Source organism: Xenia sp. Carnegie-2017, unplaced genomic scaffold (genome assembly GCF_021976095.1).
Source record: "Xenia sp. Carnegie-2017 unplaced genomic scaffold, XeniaSp_v1 HiC_scaffold_23, whole genome shotgun sequence".
Taxonomy (NCBI): Eukaryota; Metazoa; Cnidaria; class Anthozoa; order Malacalcyonacea; family Xeniidae; genus Xenia; species Xenia sp. Carnegie-2017.
This window is the reverse complement of record NW_025813486.1, coordinates 317,400-333,934: the sequence shown is the minus strand read 5'-3', so window position 1 is coordinate 333,934 and position 16,535 is coordinate 317,400. Positions and strand designations below refer to the sequence as shown.

The following is a 16,535-nucleotide window of genomic DNA, read 5'->3' as shown; positions in this document are numbered from 1 at the left end:
CAATTTGACCAGCAATCAACTTAAGGCTTCTCAAAATCAAATGCAATCAAAACAAGTCTGTGTAAAGACAATGTCATCTATAACGTACCTGAATTTCACTGAAAATTTTGCTTCTTGAACACTCAGCAAGGAAATGCTTCAAGAATGAAAATCGTCTCTATATGTGCTCTATTGCTGGAAAAATATCTCACATTTTTCAAAATCAACCGCAGCAGGACGCTATGACTGAACGCAAGAGCGCATACGAGATATCGTTCATCGCAAAAGCTCATTCGAATATTTAGCGTTAAATTTTTATTCACACATTGTAAGTTTTATACAAAGAAATTGTGCAAATATTCACAGACAAGGCCGATAAAATTGTGAAATTCAGCACAAAAAAATAAGGAAATTCACTTGAGCCTTAGGTAGACGTTTTGACTTTAATGAAAGTTCACTTTAAAAACACCTATATAACGATATTTTATGCGTAGAGTTGGAAAATATGGGAAGATATCGCATGTTGAAAAGAATCAAATTTGGTCAATGAAAGATAGCTACAGCGCAAATTGAAGAATATTTAGGAAAACACTGAAAATGGCGTCAGGAATCATCACAAAAAAGTTCTGTCAGATTTGGAGAAATTTTTCAAATAATCATGACAGATTAGAGAATTACAGAAACAAAAAAATAAAATTTGTATTGATTAAATATTGTTTTCTTTAAGTACATTTCATTCGGCATTTCATCTGTGTGATACCAGAAATGAATAGCACCATTGTAGTTTATCCCATTCATAAACTGTGCGTCTGTCAAGATCAACTTAAATTTAATTTGATGTTATCTATTCAAACAAACCAGGGATTCAAACATGCAGGACACTGCGTTGTCTACATTCGAGTAAGGAAAAAATAGATACGTACACAGAGGTGGTCTTGTTTATAAAAACAAGCCAAACAAACCCAACTGAACTGACGAACATATTATGCTTGTGAATTGACGAGCAACATTGTTGGGCCTATCAGGAAAAAAATATTAAATATGGACAAATTTGTGTCATGTAAATTTGTAAACATATATTCCTAATGCAGACTTATATTTTGAAGCAAAATCCTGATGTCGGACGAAATTTTTAATTGCCGAATATTGTTTAAACGTTTGAGTGTTAAAATATTGGCCTAGTTTACGTTTGCAACGAAATGCAATTATGCAACGGTTCATCATAACATTTTTGCTAAAGCCATTCTATTTCACTGACTTGAGCCCAGTGCTTGAGCCACTAATATTGTGGTTATCCTGCGAGGCATAAGACGCATCCGGCTTTTCATCAAATCGGAGTGGGCGCTCAAACCAGGAAATTCTTCATCAGTTTTGGGCGCAAATACAGTACTTCAGAAGTTTTGCAAAGATAAAACAAACTTAAATAAGAGTGTTGTAACTATTGTTTCTTTGCTAATTTATATTCATGGTCAATTTTAATTGTTAACATTTTAACTGGCATCAAAAAAACCCACTTTTACATATTACATGCCAGTAATTTAAGACTGGCAACCGACGCAGCTGTTTCAAGTTGGAATTATCTAAATTGATTGTTTTAACGATAATTTACATCAGTATCGTAGAGTTCACTGTAATTTACCACATGATACTCACCTGATTTTTGTTTTAATTTTTGATTGGTGGTGTTGCACCCCACCCCACAGACCCCCTCGGAAGCGACGTCCCTGGTTGCAGCTATTTGCAGCCTTGTCAATGTTGTTCGTATTATATTTTGCTAAATTACTGTTTTTGCGTTTTAAGCGAAAGTACCGGAAATTTTTCCCGTTGGCGACAAATGTGACGGCAAAAAGACGATCAGGCAACTGGCGGTGATTGTGAAAATTGCTATCATTTATGACGATCGCTACGCAGAAAATACACTTCACATGAAAAATTAATAAATTTCATTGCAAATATAAAATGGAGGAAGAAAACACTGAAGAGAATGATGTTCATAGCATTGATCTAAATGAATTTCACTCAAATTCCTCTGGAACTTTTGATCTTAAATCAAACGTTCCAGATGTTGCGAAATTGGAGCCATGTTGTATGGGCATTGATGAAGCTGGCCGTGGACCCGTGTTGGGTAAGGGTTATAGACATGAACACAGAGGGTTATGTGTGTGGATAGGTGAAAAGGAAATGCCAAGATATGATTGATCAGATTGTGATTGTTGATCAATATCTCAATGTCATAGCCAGTTCCAGATTTGGGGAGGAGGTTATATTCACATGTGCATCAGTGCATGTTCTGTCATATTAAGCTCCTTTAAAATCAATTATTTTCTAGGATTATAACAAGCAACCCCTCTCAACACTACCAAATTTGCATAATAGCTTTATGCCTCTGAGTATAACATTTTAAATTGTGATAGGTCCCATGGTTTACAGTACAAGTTTTTGTCCACTATCGCAAGATGAAAAACTTAAAGAATTAGGCTTTGCAGGTGAAGTTATTATCATGTTTGCCGACCTTTACGTAGAGCATGAGTACAATTAATAATGGTTACATTTTGCCCATTCCATGAATGCTAAACCTTTGAGATACAAATGCATTAAATACTAGATTCAAAGAAACTAAATGAAGAGCAACGTGAGGCATTTTTCAAAGTCATCAACCAAAACAGCAACATCATGGGTTGGATAACACGAATACTTTCTCCAAACTACATTTCAAATGAAATGTTACGAAGGTTCTGAATCACTGACTTGATCTTTTTTACTGTGGTTAATCATAAAGTAGTGAAGTACATTTGTTTTGTTGTTTAGGTTTAAATATAACCTCAACCAGATGTCACATGACACAGCCATATGGCTGATCAAAAATGTCCTTGACAGTGGTGTGGACCTTAAAGAGGTGATTGTTTAATAATAGCATTAACCATTCCCGGAAAGGCATACTATGCAAAGAAATTGTGAATGCAAGAGAGAACATTGTAACATTTGTAGAAATTTGATGATGAAAAAAATGAGTTGGTATTATAAAGTATGTAAAGAATGAGAGAGATTTGCAAGGCAGTACTTCATATAATTTAGGTATATGTGGACACAGTTGGAGATCCAAAGAAATATCAAAAAAAACTTGAGTTAGAATTTCCGCAACTTCAGATAATTGTAGAAAAAAAGGCTGATGCACATTTTCCTATTGTCAGTGCAGCAAGTATATGTGCAAAGGTATGTATGAGCTATAAATTATCTGAGTTTATTGTAGACAGTTACAAATTTATTGTCATTTGCTGTTGTTTGTAGGTTGCAAGGGATAGAGTCATTCAGACTTGGAAATTTGTTGAAAAAAAGAATTTTCCAAAGGAATATGGATCGGGTTACCCTTCTGGTAAAGTCACTTGTGTACTAACTGTTAGTGTGGTTTTTTTCATACAGGCATTCACAGCCCCTCTCCCTCCCTCCCATAAAGTATTTCTTGGACACACAGGTCTGTTGCCTTGACAACATAGTGTCACAAATTAACAGAATGCAGAAATTTACAAGTTATGGAATTAGTTTGCTGCATAAATTAAACAGTATTTTGTATAAAGGCAAATTAGTTTCATGCATTGACTAACCATCTTGCTGGATGGAAGCACCATCATTTTGACTTTCACTTTGTATTCAACTTTTTTTGTAGATGTCAAATGAATTTGGATACAAATGTCTATTCCTTTTTTCAAACGACAAACAGTTTTATAATTCAGATTTTTTCATGATTGTGCATTTCTGTATAGATCCATCAACAAAGAAATGGCTTGCCGATATTGTCGACAAGGTTTTTGGATATCCGCAGTTTGTCCGCTTTAGTTGGTCAACTTGTAAAGATATTTTAGATAAACGATGCGTTCCAGTTGAATGGTGAGAATTTTGTACATCTCTGTTTCGTGAAAGAACATGATACGTTAACACGAATTATGAAAATGTAACTGGTCTTTGGCTATGAAAACATGATTAATTGTTTTCCAATGACGGAAACCAACAAAATTTATAAGATAGCAACCATACATAATCTATAGCTGAGCTCTCTCTCAGTCAATTAAAATCAATCAATCGAAGAAATTTGCAAATCAATCATCAATATGAAGCTAGAAAAAATCGACGCATTTGTTTTAAATTTATCTGTTTCGCACCATTGTTGTTTTATAAAAGAAATAAACAATGTTTTTCGTGTTTTACACTTGCATAAAAAACATTTTCATTCTTTAGTCAATACTTAATGATTAAGTTTCGGGATAATTACGAATATTGTTGATATTTAGGGATGATGATGATAATGATGAAGGGAATGCGAAGAATCTCAAAGGCACAGCGAGTATAAAGTCGTATTTTGGCAAACAGGAAAATAAAACAGTAGAAGCAAAACCTCATCAATTTTTTCAAGAACGATGTTTAAAGTCAGCAACGTCTTTTTAACTATTTTTTAAACATGAGCACTTTGCTTGGTGTTTGTGCAAGTTAATAACACGATACTGACATTGTCCTTTTACATACAAAGTTAAGATGTCACTTTTTTGATATTTAGTTCACACTCTAAACAACAATAAAAAACCAAGTTAGTATAGTCCTGAGAAGGACTGTTTTGTTGTCGTCGAAACGTCAGTCAACAACAACAAAAACAGTCCTTCGCAGGACTATACTAACCTGGACGATCTACATTTATACAAAAATGTAACGATACTCTCGGGTTCGAACCATTTACTTTAATATACCAACTGAGGGCATTTCGCGTTAAACTGCATCTATGTAGACGTCAGCATAAGTATTGTTGCCAGGGTCATGCGTGGCAGATTTTATCTAGACTTAAATATTTGTCCCGGCGAACAGTGTTACACCATTGGAACCAAAGATAAGAATATAATATTTCTAACTGAAACGCTGAATAATTGAGTCAAAGAGTTGTTTTAAAAACTGTCAAGGTAGCTAATAACGCCGATTATGCAAGAAGTCAAGAGCTCTTCCATATTCTAAGTGTGTTGAAAACAAAATGAAAAATTTGACAACTTTGCTTAAAGTATTTATTGTCAAACGTTAGAATTTATCATAAGCTGTCATTATAACATTATCACCTCTAATAAACAATTGATTTGTATGTCGTTTCTTTAAAACTAATGCTTTTCCCCCTTTGACTTTCAAAACACGAACGTTGATGACGTTTCCTGGAAGCTTAGCTTCTACAGTCTTGACAACCTTTTCCTTGATTTTGGTCATTTTATTTTTGGAAGATCGAGGAATATTCTTTAATCCATGATGATCATCCAAGTCTTCATATCGTTTACGTTTGCCGGACTCTTTTAAAGAAGTTTCATACGTTTTATCAGCCGACCTTGATGATCGCTTTGCACTAGACTTATGGCGAGACTTGATAACTGTTCTTGATTGATCTTGTTTAGTCCCTAACTTATCTCTGTTTTTCGAACTATTGCTGCCTTTCGTAACGATTGAATTTGACTTTGTGCTGTTCAAATTTAGTTGATCAAAATTGAATACTTTGCAAAGATTTTTTCCATCAATTTCTTTGGATAATTTCGGTTGAACAGGCTTGCTCTTCGAAAAGGAATCATTTTTCTTAATTTCAACAAGTTGCTTATTTTTGATTCCCTCCTTTTCATGTCGATTTTCATATTCATTTTCTATTTGTTTATCACTGGCAAAGTGCACTTTGCTTTCTCCATGTTTCCCAGCAAAATTTTCTTTGATTTCTTTATTTTCCTCAGCGTTCCTAGAATTGTCACCATTCTTAATATCTTTGCCTGTTCTTGTATTAGTTTTATAGGATGAAACTCCCTGGATAGATTTCCTATTTCCGTCTTCAATCGAAAGTCTAAAGTCAATATTTTCCTGGTCTACGGAGTGATTGGTTGCTTCATCATTTTCACTGGAAGAAATTTCTCCCTCTTCTTTGCCATCATTAACATTATTTGACAAACTAACGTCACATTTCCCATCTGTGACAAGAGCTGAACTCTTATCGCAGAGAAAAACAAAATTCTCGTGAATTATGGGGAGATCGTTCGACAAAAGTGATTCATTTTCCGACTTGCCACCAACTGCCTCTTCTTCTTGCACGGCAACTTTTTGATCATCATTTCGATTAGATATTTTTACCTTATTTTTTTCATCACAAGAACTGTCTTCTTCATTATTTTCAAGATCTCTATTTGACTTTACGTGAACACAAAGAGAGTTAATAGGTAACTGTGTCTTACAAGAACCTTCACCTACATTATGATAATCAACGTCTTTGCCAAAAGAACAACCCTGTTCTGTTGTATTTTGTTGTTTTATCGGTTTTTCCAACATATGTTTTACAAAGGTTTCCTTTTCAATCACATCATCTCTACATATTACTGTCTCTTTAGCGTTTAAGTCATCTTCGTCGACTTTTTTTCCGCCTTTCACTAAACACACAAATTCGCCAGGTTTTCTTTTGTCACACTGAAAAGTGTCAAGTAGTTTTGCATCAGTAAGAAGACAAGTTTTGTCTTTAATAAAGAAACTCTCATCTTCAGTAAAGTCATCAGATCTCACAGTTTTACTCTCCTTCAGTTCAGCGGATGGAAAATCAAATTTTTCACCATTTTTCTGATCTTCTAAACTCTTTCTCTTTGTAGCATCCCAGTTAGAACATTTTCCATTATCTCCCGTCATCCTCTTTTCAACACCTTGATCCACACCAGTTCTCAATAGATCATCACCAATGCATCCCAACTCATCCAAATGTAATCCTTTTTGTCCCAGATCATTTTCAAAAGTGGATTGTCGTAATTTTTGTCGTCTCTCCCTTCGCCATTTTCTTTTTTTCTCTTTCCGTTTTTCCATCTTTCTCAATGCTGCATTCTCTACCTCCACAGGGTCCGTTACAACTATCTCTTCCACGACAAACATTTCGTCCACATCCATCATAGCCTTAGAACAAAAAATGTCTCGTATGACTACTACCCCCCTGGACACCACTCGTTCGTTAACAATATCAGGAGAGGTTAGACAAAAAACAATCCCCAATAATAGCTAGTAAGAAACCTAAGAAATTTTGCTTTTGAAACAATTCATGCATCTTATAGTTTCATGTTTGTAAATGTAGATCGTCCAGGCTAGTATAGTCCTGAGAAGGACTGTTTTTGTTGTTGTTGACTGACGTTTCGAACCAGACGTAAGAACCAGATAACAAATATGGCTAACCTGACGTTTACTCCTCATTTGACTCTGAAGATGACTACCGCTAAGGTTGTCGAAACGTCAGTAAACAACAACAAAAACAGTCCTTCTCAGGACTATACCAACCTGGACGATCTACATTTACAGAGATGTAACGATACTCCCGGGTTCAAACCATTTACTTTATTTTTTAGTTTGTTAAATACACCAAGACATTATTATATACACTTAAGCAACAAAAACAATATATGACTGGTTTAACATGAAATTGAAAACATAAAAATAAGGAAGTGACGAATACTCGATTAATTCTTTTATGAGATTTATGTTTTCGTCGTCAAAAATGATGACGAAAAAAGAACTTAAACGGCCACAAGGTTGGACATAAGGACGAGCACATTGCTTCTTTCCATCTTCTTGTAGTCTTCTACCAATATTGTCCGTTATCTTCACAGTCTTTGATAAACATTGTTAGCTCACAGCTGTTGTGAGGTTACAACCTTGATGTCACAATTGCATTCACAATTTTCACATTCAACTCTCAAATTACGTTAACTTAGTGGTCACATCAATAACTATGTAAAAATAAGCCTTTACCAACCCACCAACCAAGTTCAAAAAATCAAATATGGTGATACTAACATTCGTAACAAAGGTTATTGATGCTTTGATTCACGGATGAAATGAAAACGATTCGGAGCAATTTGAAAATTTTGCTCAAAGAACTATTTTACGAATATTAGCCTGTTTTTTTTTTGTAATTTGCAAGACACAAAATTTAGCATCATTGGAACACCTTTTACTGTAAAGTTATTTTATCATTTAAGAAAAACTCAAACAAAACATTAAAGTCAAAGTGAAACTGAACTGAATATAAAAATTACTGCCAAGTCAAGCAAATTGGGTAAATGAGATCAAGCCTGATTTCTGGGTCATTTGACAGGCATGTAGTGAGGGAAAAGCAGGCTGGTTATTTTGCTGCTAGTATCAAATGCAAAATATTGACGATGGTGTACAACAGGATATTAACAGTACAAACAGTAGTCCTGATCAATTTCTCAGTGAAATGAAAAACCGTAAATCCTTTCAAAATGCAAAATTTAGCGAGCCAGCCTTCTTGCTTCTTTAAGTTTCATTTCATTTGAGACCACACTTCTTGTGTTAGCAGCCATTTTGAAGTTACAAAGTCAATAAATTTTGTTGAAAGCTCACACAGATGTGACATAAACAGGGTAAAACTTTTCTTCAATACAGCATAGATCGCATGCAATATTGTCTACAATGTAGACCATCAAACCTTGTGCACAGATATAAACCATGCTTATTACATTAAAAATAATTTTGACATTATCACTTACCAAATTCATATGCTTGTCAAATGCTATAAGATATCCTACAGATAAACCTCTCAATCCTTTAAGGTTCCTTGTCCACACTTTCAGCTTTATCTTCTTTTCAACACAATTATACAAAATACTAAACGGTCCTTGATTCAACTTGCCTATGTAAACAAGATTTGAAGAAAGGATTCAACAAAAGAAACGTTTCAAGCTCAGAGGGAAAGGCTTTGATGTCAGAGAACAATGTTTAGAAGTCAAAAAAAAAGCTTAGAAGTCTGAAATTATTAGTCAGAGGCTACAGTTCAGATATCAAGTGTTGTGAACCTTATTATTCACATGTAGACCCAGGCAGTCAGCGGTCAAGTTTTCATATGAGTCAGGGTGTATAGCTTACAATTCAGTATGGGATGCAGTTTATGATTTAGGAACTAAAGGTAAACAAAAGCCTACAATTCAGTTTAGGGCAAAGCTACATAAGCAGTCAGGGATGAAATTTATGACTCAAAAACTGAATCTTAGGAGTTAAGAGTAAGACTTGTGAGTTAATCAGAAACAAGTCGACATAACATACTTTCCATTCTGTCCAAAACATTTAACTGTTTTGACTTCTTGGTCTTTTCCAACATTGCTACCTTTTCTATGACACCATCAGTTCTAGATTTTACTTTCATTAAATGTTCTAGTTTCCTAGGATCACGATTTCGCAATTTTATGCTTTTAGTTCTGGCTTTACTCTCGCTTCTAACATTTGTAGTTGACTTTTTATGTGACAAGTCATTTTTTTCTGTTTCCAACGATCGAGCGTATTCCTTAATGGTATTAAAAATGCGAGCATTCGGGACAGGTGGTTGAAGATATTTGTCATGCAAAGCTTTTAAAGCGTTGAACGAGGGAGACGTAAAATCAAGTTCGCTTTGATAATTCGTATCAATCCTGTTTGCCGCCATATTAGAATGAAAAAGTGGCAAAGCTTATTGTTTGAAATGTCATGTAAGCAGAATATAATGAGTTAATGACGTCACTATACACGAATCAGATTTCTAAAAATTTGATAAGGTCGAATCTATGGCTAAATTTTTATTTCGTTTCCTTTCAATTCAACATTGATTTAACTTTTTGCCGAGTGAACCACCAGGATGAGACTTAGCAAAGTCTTCCAAACCAAACTTTCGGCGTTTGATCAATTCACTGACGATACCGTTGATAAGAATTTCCTAAGAAAAAATGATCAAGAGAAAATCAAAGCTAAATTCCAATGCTTCCCGAGCGAAGAACACAAGACTCTATCTTAAAATACAATGCTTCTTGAAGGCACAGACACGATTCTAACCTGTATTACAACGCTTCTCGAAGGAACAACAGATAAAGTCTCTTCGATATCAAAGCCATCATCATAACAAAGCAAAACATCGCAAGAGTTTCTAAGTAAGCAATCTAAAGCGAAACAGATTAGTTTTATATCCGTGACATAGATAATCGCAAACCATTTATGCACCACTAATCTCTAATCCCTTTAATCTATAATCCATAATGATCAGATTACACAATACATGGACCATACCGTGCTTCCCAACAATAGCTAAGACAGGAATATTCCCCATTTTCAAGTATTCGGCAACTTCCACACATTCTTTCGTGTTACCGCTGTGCGAGAGAAGCACAGACACATCTTCACCATTAACATTACCTAAATAAGGCATCTTGAGCTGCAAACATTGACTGTTAAGTAGAACAATTGTAAATTATCTTACTGTGAACTATCTATGCGAAGAATGATACCTAAATCCCCATGTATCCATTCAGAAGCATGGATAAAATGTGATGGTGTTTCAGTGGAAGCAAGACTAGTGAACTATCTGCACGAAGAGTCATACCTAAATCCCCATGTATCCATTCAGAAGCATGGATAAAATGTGATGGTGTTCCAGTGGAAGCAAGACTGGAAGCCATTCGATGAGCAACGATTCCTGATTTACCTGAACAAAAATAATGGAAAATATTATACCAACGCTGAATTAATTTTCATTAAAGTCAGCCTACTATTTTGAGTGTATCCACAGAAGCGGGGGGGGGGTACTGGCAAGTGATAAATGACGAAAAGCATTTGCACAAAAATCACTGGATATTAGCTGCAGTATTTTGTTGTTCTAGGTGAGCATCTTTGATGTAGCCTTTAAGATCATTGAAAGAACACGGATGTGTCATGAACGTAAGTCAACGGTCAGCGGTCAGCGGTCAACGTACGTCAACGGTCAGCGGTCAACGTACGTATCAAGCGTTCAGTACAACGATCTTCTCTGTGACACTACACTCAATGAAGACTGTGTCAAATACATTTATACTTAGGTATTTTTTCATCTTTATTTATAAAACCTACCAATTCCAGACACTAAAACGCGCCCAGAACAATCTTCCAAAAAGCTGACGAATCTTTCCACTGTATTCTTGTCCAGGGATTCGACAATCTTGGACGAATATTTTATATCAAGGTCTAAACTCTCTTTAAACCCTTGAAGAATCTGCTCTTCATAAGTATTAATGTTTTCATCAGGTAATGAGCCTTAAACACGGAAAAAAGTTAGCAAAAAATTATTGAACTTTCTTTAAAAAGCACAACGAAGAACTCACTGATTTTGTGACCCAGCAGTTTTTCTGATTGTTCGCGTAGCTTGTTACTAAAATATTCCAAAAGTTTCAGAGATAACAGGCGATAGAGTTCATCGTGAAACTAACTAGGAGTCTAAGGATAGTGCAAAGTTTAAAAAATACTCACTTTTGACATTTAATTTGAATTAAGCATAAAACGTTTCATATATTTAATTCATTTTTTCATTAACTCTCATTTAAAGAATCAAAGTGAGCCACAATGAACGCGCACTCAAATGATCTTGGCAGCCATTTTCTTGGTTCAATAAATAGACAAACGTTTCATCAGTTTTAAATCCTTGGATGCTCCATGCATCTTTTGTGAATGTATAAAAATTTGTGTTGTATTTGGATAAAAAAAGTATTTTCAGTAGCTTCCTAGTGATATTTTTCATAAACGTATCTGTTTGGGTGGGCAAATAACTATTCAAAACAATGGCAAGCTCAACGCTTCAAAAAATGCCTAAAAAGAAGGACACCAAACTTGCTATACAAATAAATACTAGGTGTTTGAAATCATACACTTTTAACTGTTGTCATAGTTGCACGAATAAGAGAAAGATCATCGTGTGATGGAACAAATTGTCATACTTAGCCTAGAACGGAGGCGCGCCTTGTATTGTGGTTGACAATGATTCGTTAATTTTCATTCATGTACCACAAGGTGAACATGCGTTGACTTCATGGTAAATAAAAACATTTTTAATAAAACCTATCATATTTCACACCAGCTGTAGTCTAAATAAACGCTTGTTGTCGTGTTGTTCACAGTTAACATTTCCGTAAGTGATTTTCTATTTGCAGCACATTTGCCTTTGCAACTCTGAGAAGGATAGCGACAAACGACAACAGCATATATTTTCATATAAAGAGAATTTGTAAGGTCTTAATGTCTAACCTCGAAGCAAGGAAAAACAAAAGAAATACAGCATGAATGTCATACACATGACGGGAGAACCGCCCGCCATCGGGAGTATTGTGATTTTGTCATTTTTCACTTGAGACCTTACATATTCAAGTCTATACTGTCGAATTTTGAGATTTGAGACGTTATATACTCAGGTTTGAACTTTCTTACCGAGACTCTTCAGTTGGTAGAGCACCAAGTACTTGACAACAAGTTGCACCCACTAGGTTTCCCAGTTGACCCAGTCTCCTGGAAAATGAAGCAGAAAAAAACTTATCTTGGGTGGACAAAACAATATAGCCCCATGGAAAGATATAGCAGATTTTGAGAAGTGTGTAGATTTGGGGTTAGTGGAAACCAGGCGTAACTGCGTAAAAGCACCATTGATATTGCGCATTTAATAAAAACGACAAGTTTTTTTTTAAATAAACATGTTTCAACATCTCATGATGCCATCTTCAGTATTATAAGGAATATTATGTATGTGATGAATATATATAAGAGTAATATGATACCGCGATACAATTTATACATTTATGAATAGATTATTATATTACACTGCAGATACTACATTCGCACTCAAAATCAAAGAAGCACTTCACATTAACAAAACCAACCCTAATGTCAACGTTCAACCTGTAATACAAAACCCTAATAATTTTTTGAAGCTGTGATTTTACACCCAGACACGCATGTGTAGTCAATCAATCATTACTCCGCGAGAGAATCTCGAAACACTACACACGCGTGTCTGAGGTAAAATCTCGCGTGTCTGGGGTAAGATATGGCTTCAATTATTTGCTCGAGGTAGCGTTCCATGTATGTTAGCTCAATGGTACATACAGACCAAGCTAAAATAAAACAGTTTCAGTTCTTTCCCATCAGGTATTGTTACGTAATGTCTTTGAGTATCTTCTTTATAGAGGGGGTGGGGGCGGGGAGTTTTGTTCAACGCGTGAAGATAAAAATTCTGCTGACAATCTTCTAATATTAACATCACCATTAATACTACTGTACCTCAACGTATTTTCATCGTTCGGTTGTCCATAATGATACAAACCTTATAAAAAATGAAATTATAAAAGACATTAAAATTTCATGTTACGCCATGTAATTCATTTGTGTTGGCAAAGAAGCTTCCAAGAAAACATGGCGTATAATACATTTTTGGTTTTCCTACATGCGGCGCTTATTTGTGACCGAGGCTTTTATTCAAATAAGGCTGGTTCAAGCCCCTACCGGCGATAAGCCCTCCAAGGAAGGCGTCACCAGCTCCCGTAGCATCCACCATATTGGTCACAGATGCAGTCGGAACTTCAACAACCTAGGAAGTCAATAATGAGGGAAATTCCAAAACGAGTGTCCACATTTTTGAGATGAGATTTATACAAGTACAATGATAATACTTCTATTTCCTAATTCTCATTCATAAAATAGCATTGATTTCATTTTGTGAGCCTGCGACACTTTCGTGCTAAATAGTGACACAAAGTGTCACTAAACATCGCACAGTGACACTGGCATGGACACAGTGCAAATTTGGTCATGAACATGTCAATTTTCCTGTGTTCACTTATTGCCAAATGCAAAAACTATAGATTTAAATGCACTTGTAGTCTTTGCAGCAAAAATCAAATTTTCCAAAAAACTCACGTGGTCTTCTGTAGCTAAAATAGACGAGTCTTTACCACATGTAATTGCTATAAGACTTGAACCACATTCGGTGCGCATGGATTTGGTTAACTCAAACATGTCATTCATCCTTAATTTCGTGAGCAGAAAAAAACAATAAAAGATTAGGAAGAAAATACAAGTTAAAATCTCGAGAACGATTTTTTCATCGGACATTAAAAAATTACGATTTAAATGATAAAATTATGTCTTTAAAATTTGAATAACATGCTACCGTTAATGCATGGAATAAAATTCACGCGAAAGTTGTCCTCCAAACGATTAATTATATTCAAATCCTCGAGAAATTCATTTATTCTTGTTCGATTTCAAGCTTTAAATTCGAGTTTAGAAATGCAGTTTTATAGTTGAAGATAACTTACTCTGATCCGGGTCTTAAAACAGACATCATTTCCCGCGCAGCGTGTTTTGCTGGTTTTAAAATATCCGCAGTTTTTACACATCTAAAAAGAAAAAAAAATAAAAAATTCCACGCTTAAGCTTCCATTTCCATTAAAAAAGGGACAACAATTTTTTTACAAACTGTATAAGCTCATCAATTGTTCCTAGTTTAGCCTCGTTGACAGCAACCTCAAGGTAAGAAACAACAAAATAATCAGTATTTACTGCTATACGTAATTGGGATGAAATTGTTAGAGAAGCACATCAAATATAAATTGAGAGGGTGAGTGTTCTACGTTCAGGGACCTGGGACCGACTTTTGCATTGTCAATATTTGATAGAAAATTCAGGGACCTGGGACCAACTTTTGCATTGTCAATATTTGATAGAAAATTTAGGGACCTGGGACCGACTTTAGCATTGTCAATATTTGATAGAAAATTCAGGGATCTGGAACCGACTTTTGCATTGTCAATTTCGATAGAAAATTCAGGGACTTGGAACCGACTTTAGCAAGGTCAATATTTGATAGAAAATTCAGGCACCCGGAACCGACTTTTGCATTGTCAATATTTGATAGAAAAAGTTCACAATTTTAACCGGATGTACTTTTCGTCCTCTATCAGTTTACTGAAAGATTTCTTGACCGCAATCCACAAAAATGGGGGTTGTCAAATCCCACACCTCTTAATGTGCAAGACAGAACCAGGATAGACGCACTCTGCCTGTGACAATACATACCGAGGGGGAGACGTCTAAATCCAAGATTGTCGTTGCTCCAGCGTTTCTAGAAGAAACGTTCGATAGTATTAAAATACAAAAAAGCAATGAAGATATTTTCTAAATAAAGAAGATATGTTTAAAGCCGTTTGCAGCAAGTTTACAAGTTGTAGAGCCTACATGAACAAGATGAACCTAAGCTTTTCCCAAAACTATTCGTTCCCCCCATAAATAAAGAAGATGAACCTAAGCTTTTCCCAAAACAAATCGTTCCCGCCATAAACAAACAACCCTCGTAGAGTTTGAACCAGGGGAATATCGCTAATTTTTGAACATGTTCATCGTTCAGGTTAGTGCAGTTCTGACAGTTGGTGTTCATTGATTCTTTGACAAGCCTAGCGGTATTTATGTTCAGAGTCAAGGGAGGAGTAAACGACGTAAGGTTTGATTGCAGTATTTGTGGTTTGGTTCATACGTAATGGTACTCTGAACACCCTTCTTCTTTACACAATACCATGACGTATGAACAAGATAAAAATACGACGAACCTTACGTTTATTCTTCACTTATGACTCTTAAAATAAGAACTTCACGCTAAGGATGTTGAAACGTTATTCAACAACAACATCAACAGTATTCTTAAGAATGCACTAACCTCGACAATTTATATCTACAAAAACATAACAACTCTCATCTCAGTCAGAAGGGGTTACAAAAAGTTCCAAAACCAGTTTGTTTAATGCATAAAGCGCGTTGAGGAATATTGAACATTTGAGTTTCAAACACCAAGCTTAAAAACCTCGCAATGTTTGACAACAGTAAAAAACTTTTCTGAAATTTTCAATCTGTTCTTTACAATTCTCACATGTGAAATCCTATTTTCAACTTAGTTTGCCATTTTCAGGAGTGAGAGAACGGGAAATCCTATTTTCAACTTACTTTGCCATTTTCAGGAGGGAGAGAACATGAAATCCTATTTTCAACTCACTTTGCCATTTTCAGGAGGGAAAGAACGGGAAATCTTATTTTCAATTTACTTTGCCATTTTCAGGAGGGAGAGAACGTGAAATCCTATTTTCAACTCACTTTGCCATTTTCAGGAGGGAGAGGACGGGAAATTCTATTTTCAACTTACTTTGCCATTTTCAGGAGGGAGAGAACGCCAGTTAATGGAACTTGTGATATTTCTGTGGTGAATATGCGGCAATTATGTTCGATTACTTCTCCTTGATAAAGGGAAATCAAATATATAACAACCAAGAATGTCAGATGATGCGAAAACTGCAAAAAGCATAACTGTCAATTGCAAACGTTGGTAAAAAAATATTTCCACACTTAATGAAAAATATAAAACATAAAGTTCTCCCGAAGCATTTTGCAATACTTTACGAGCCGAATGTGTAAGCAATTGCATTTGAATGAATAAGAATAAAGAATTCGCGTAGCTAGTTTGCACTGCGACGTTAGGCCGCAGCTAGCAGCAAATTTTTAACAAATGACGATCGTGTCCTTTGGCCCTTCTTCTATTTAATGATGTGTACGAAGATATTTAGCCACGAAAAGTAGAAAAAGAGGAAAGAGCGTGAAAGTGGGAAGAAAAGAAGAGAAAAGTTATAATGTGGATGTTTATGTTGTAGACATATACAGGTAATTGCCGTACTACCTTAGGTTACACATCTTATAAACTT

At 35.3% G+C, this 16,535-nt stretch overlaps 3 protein-coding genes across 4 annotated transcripts in view; 1 reads left to right on the top strand and 2 right to left on the bottom strand.

The window, feature by feature from the left end:
* The first annotated feature begins 1,795 nt into the window (after positions 1-1,795).
* Positions 1,796-5,095, top strand: LOC124448911 (ribonuclease H2 subunit A-like). The gene is made up of 8 exons (XM_046999866.1): positions 1,796-2,104; positions 2,394-2,465; positions 2,585-2,711; positions 2,788-2,875; positions 3,055-3,192; positions 3,268-3,352; positions 3,741-3,864; positions 4,266-5,095. The coding sequence occupies exons 1-8, from the start codon at positions 1,939-1,941 to the stop codon at positions 4,417-4,419; spliced, it is 954 nt and encodes a 317-aa protein (XP_046855822.1). The 5' UTR covers positions 1,796-1,938; the 3' UTR covers positions 4,420-5,095.
* LOC124448904 (probable ATP-dependent helicase PF08_0048) lies at positions 5,008-9,448 on the bottom strand. Its single transcript, XM_046999851.1, has 3 exons — positions 9,073-9,448; positions 8,520-8,662; positions 5,008-6,912 (listed from the first exon to the last, which is right to left on the bottom strand). Exons 1-3 carry the CDS (start codon positions 9,446-9,448, stop codon positions 5,035-5,037), a joined length of 2,397 nt encoding a protein of 798 aa, XP_046855807.1. The 3' UTR covers positions 5,008-5,034.
* A 30-nt stretch (positions 9,449-9,478) lies between these two features.
* The window catches only part of LOC124448907 (ribokinase-like), a 97,652-nt gene continuing 90,595 nt past the window's right edge, over positions 9,479-16,535 (bottom strand). For both annotated transcript variants that reach the window (XM_046999857.1, XM_046999858.1), the window contains 14 exons: positions 15,983-16,073; positions 14,869-14,914; positions 14,270-14,316; positions 14,109-14,189; positions 13,708-13,816; positions 13,294-13,378; positions 13,072-13,114; positions 12,226-12,303; positions 11,130-11,176; positions 10,879-11,061; positions 10,376-10,477; positions 10,063-10,188; positions 9,832-9,935; positions 9,479-9,715 (listed from right to left, as the gene is read on the bottom strand). In XM_046999857.1, coding sequence (XP_046855813.1) covers positions 9,599-9,715; positions 9,832-9,935; positions 10,063-10,188; positions 10,376-10,477; positions 10,879-11,061; positions 11,130-11,176; positions 12,226-12,303; positions 13,072-13,114; positions 13,294-13,378; positions 13,708-13,816; positions 14,109-14,189; positions 14,270-14,316; positions 14,869-14,914; positions 15,983-16,073 — 1,259 coding nt within the window. In that variant the 3' untranslated portion in view covers positions 9,479-9,598. The remainder of the gene's footprint in view (positions 9,716-9,831; positions 9,936-10,062; positions 10,189-10,375; positions 10,478-10,878; positions 11,062-11,129; positions 11,177-12,225; positions 12,304-13,071; positions 13,115-13,293; positions 13,379-13,707; positions 13,817-14,108; positions 14,190-14,269; positions 14,317-14,868; positions 14,915-15,982; positions 16,074-16,535) is intronic.